The sequence below is a fragment of the Galeopterus variegatus genome, unplaced genomic scaffold (assembly GCF_000696425.1).
Source record: "Galeopterus variegatus unplaced genomic scaffold, G_variegatus-3.0.2 Scaffold13239, whole genome shotgun sequence".
Lineage (NCBI taxonomy): Eukaryota > Metazoa > Chordata > Mammalia > Dermoptera > Cynocephalidae > Galeopterus > Galeopterus variegatus.
In genome coordinates, this window is record NW_007739350.1 from 4791 (window position 1) to 6883 (window position 2093).

Genomic DNA, 2093 nt, shown 5'->3' on the forward strand with positions numbered 1-2093 from the left:
AAAAAGCACGGGAGTATCTGAGATCATCCAGGGAGTGTGTGGAGACAGAAAACAGTCCAAGAAATTGCCCTAGGGCACTCCAAAGTTTATTTCTTTCTCTAATTTTAAGGGATAAATTAGTCCAGGAACGACTGGGGCTGTGAAACCTGGTCGGATGCATGTCAGCTGAAGGGCATGGCTTAAAATACCATCTTTGATGGGGTTACGGTGTCTCCAGGAATAAGAACAGTAGGAGGTGTAACTGTGGAAGGTGAACCTGAATCCTGAACAACTATTAGTCTCAAAGTCCTTCGCCCAAATTTGATGACATTGTCCCAACGTTTCAAGAAAATATTCTAAAATAAAAATTTACTTGCTCATAATTAGCTGATTAACTTTGTGCTCCTATAAACTGCAAAATAGTTGTATGTATTTGTAAAAGATGTTCTTAAAGGTTGACAAAGTTTGAAAATGTTGGCCTATTTTACATGCACTGTTTTAAAAATTTTTTGAAAATTTGGATGAAAAATTAATCATGTATCTTTGCACCTAAGTATATTTGATAAATATCGAGCTGGTGTTCAGGAGAGTTTGATCACTCAATTGTTTATCGGATGTCCTACCCCACGACCACCCAGCAAGTTTTCTGCTGTTTCCTGGAATCACAAAAATGAATTGGGCTTACCTCTGAGCTCTGGTTCCTGGATAAAATATGTGAAAAATTTCCTTTTATCCAAAAGTTATAATCATCAGAAGAGCATTTACCAATATTTCCCAAGCAGAGCTGTGTTCAACTCCCCCCTCCTCATCCTCCCCCTATCTGAGTCCTAATCATCCTTCCAGGCTGCTTCCCTCCCACCTCCCCGGTCAGCCCTCCCACCGGGACCCCTCATCCCCAGGTTCCTGCAGTTCTGATGTTTCGCTGTTGGAAGGGAGCCTTGGGCTGTTGGTCATCCTTTCGGTGTGTGCTTTCCCTTTCAGATTAATACAATGTATTTTCTTGTCTCTGGAAAGATTAGAGAAACACTGCCTGGCAAAATACCTGNAATACAATGTATTTTCTTGTCTCTGGAAAGATTAGAGAAACACTGCCTGGCAAAATACCTGCCACTTCTCTTTCAGAGACTGAAAACTCTATCCACCCCCACCCCAGAAATGTCTACAAAATGGTTGTTGTCCGCTCCCACCCCCACTCCCAAATTTCTAGGCACATCATATTTTTTGGCCATAGTAGGTCAGAAGGAATAAAAATATGCAATAACGGACACTGTAGTAGGTAAAATCTTTAGGAAAAAACACTTTTTTAATTGACAAAAATCTAGTGCCTTTCCTTCCTAATGTGCAGGCTTAGTTGTGGCTGAGCGTGAGCTGCTAAGCAGGAGGGTTTTAAACAGAAGTGAGGTGTCCAGTCTCCAGCATCTGAGATGTCCGCTGCATCACTGTCCACATGCAGGGGATCTGGCAGAAGCCACGCCAAGGCCTCCATGTCAATATTCATCAGAAAATGGATAATTAGGGTGGCTGGTCAACCTGAAATGAAAAAGAATAATGCGTAATATGGAAGCAATGATTCCACAGGTAGGGTGGTAGCAACGTGATGCTGGTGAGGCTGCCATTGGGAGGAAAATTGAACATTTTAAGTCCTGATTGGTTATAAAATCTGTCTGTCTTTCTTTCATAAACATGGCTTTATAACAAATGTTTTTGTTAAAAGAATAAATAAAATTTTCAAATTATATTTGCTTGCCTTATACTTCACACACAGAACAATCACGACTAAATATTTTCACATATACTTCTTCTTGAAGTACATCTGTCAACACAGCAAAGTGACTTTCCGTCCTTTCTTCTTTGAGTTCTCAATGAAAGCAGAAACTGATTCTCTCTTGTTTTGACAGTGATTATAAAGTAGTGTCTATGTCCAAGAAGCTTGCTATATAGTTTGGAGATTTGTATGGTTTAATAGCAGCACAAAATATAAAGTGATAAAAAAATTATTACTTATCGTAACATATTTAGCAGATAGTAAGAATTACTGATTGCATGCAAATCTTTGTGTCTCCTTGCTCTCATTTTCTTCTATACTAATAAATACAATAGCTCTGAAAAAAAAA

The 2093-nt window shown here is 39.2% G+C and overlaps 1 protein-coding gene across 3 annotated transcripts in view; it reads right to left on the reverse strand.

The window, feature by feature from the left end:
* Window positions 1-1288: 1288 nt before the first annotated feature.
* LOC103581518 (aldo-keto reductase family 1 member C4-like) overlaps window positions 1289-2093 on the reverse strand; it is a 22786-nt gene continuing 21981 nt past the window's right edge. For 2 of the 3 annotated variants that reach the window (XM_008563334.1, XM_008563333.1), the window contains one exon: window positions 1386-1509. In XM_008563334.1, the coding sequence (XP_008561556.1) occupies window positions 1467-1509 (43 nt within the window). In that variant the 3' untranslated portion in view covers window positions 1386-1466. Of the gene's footprint in view, window positions 1510-2093 lie in introns of all 3 variants that reach the window. The other variant, XM_008563332.1, reaches the window with a different exon arrangement.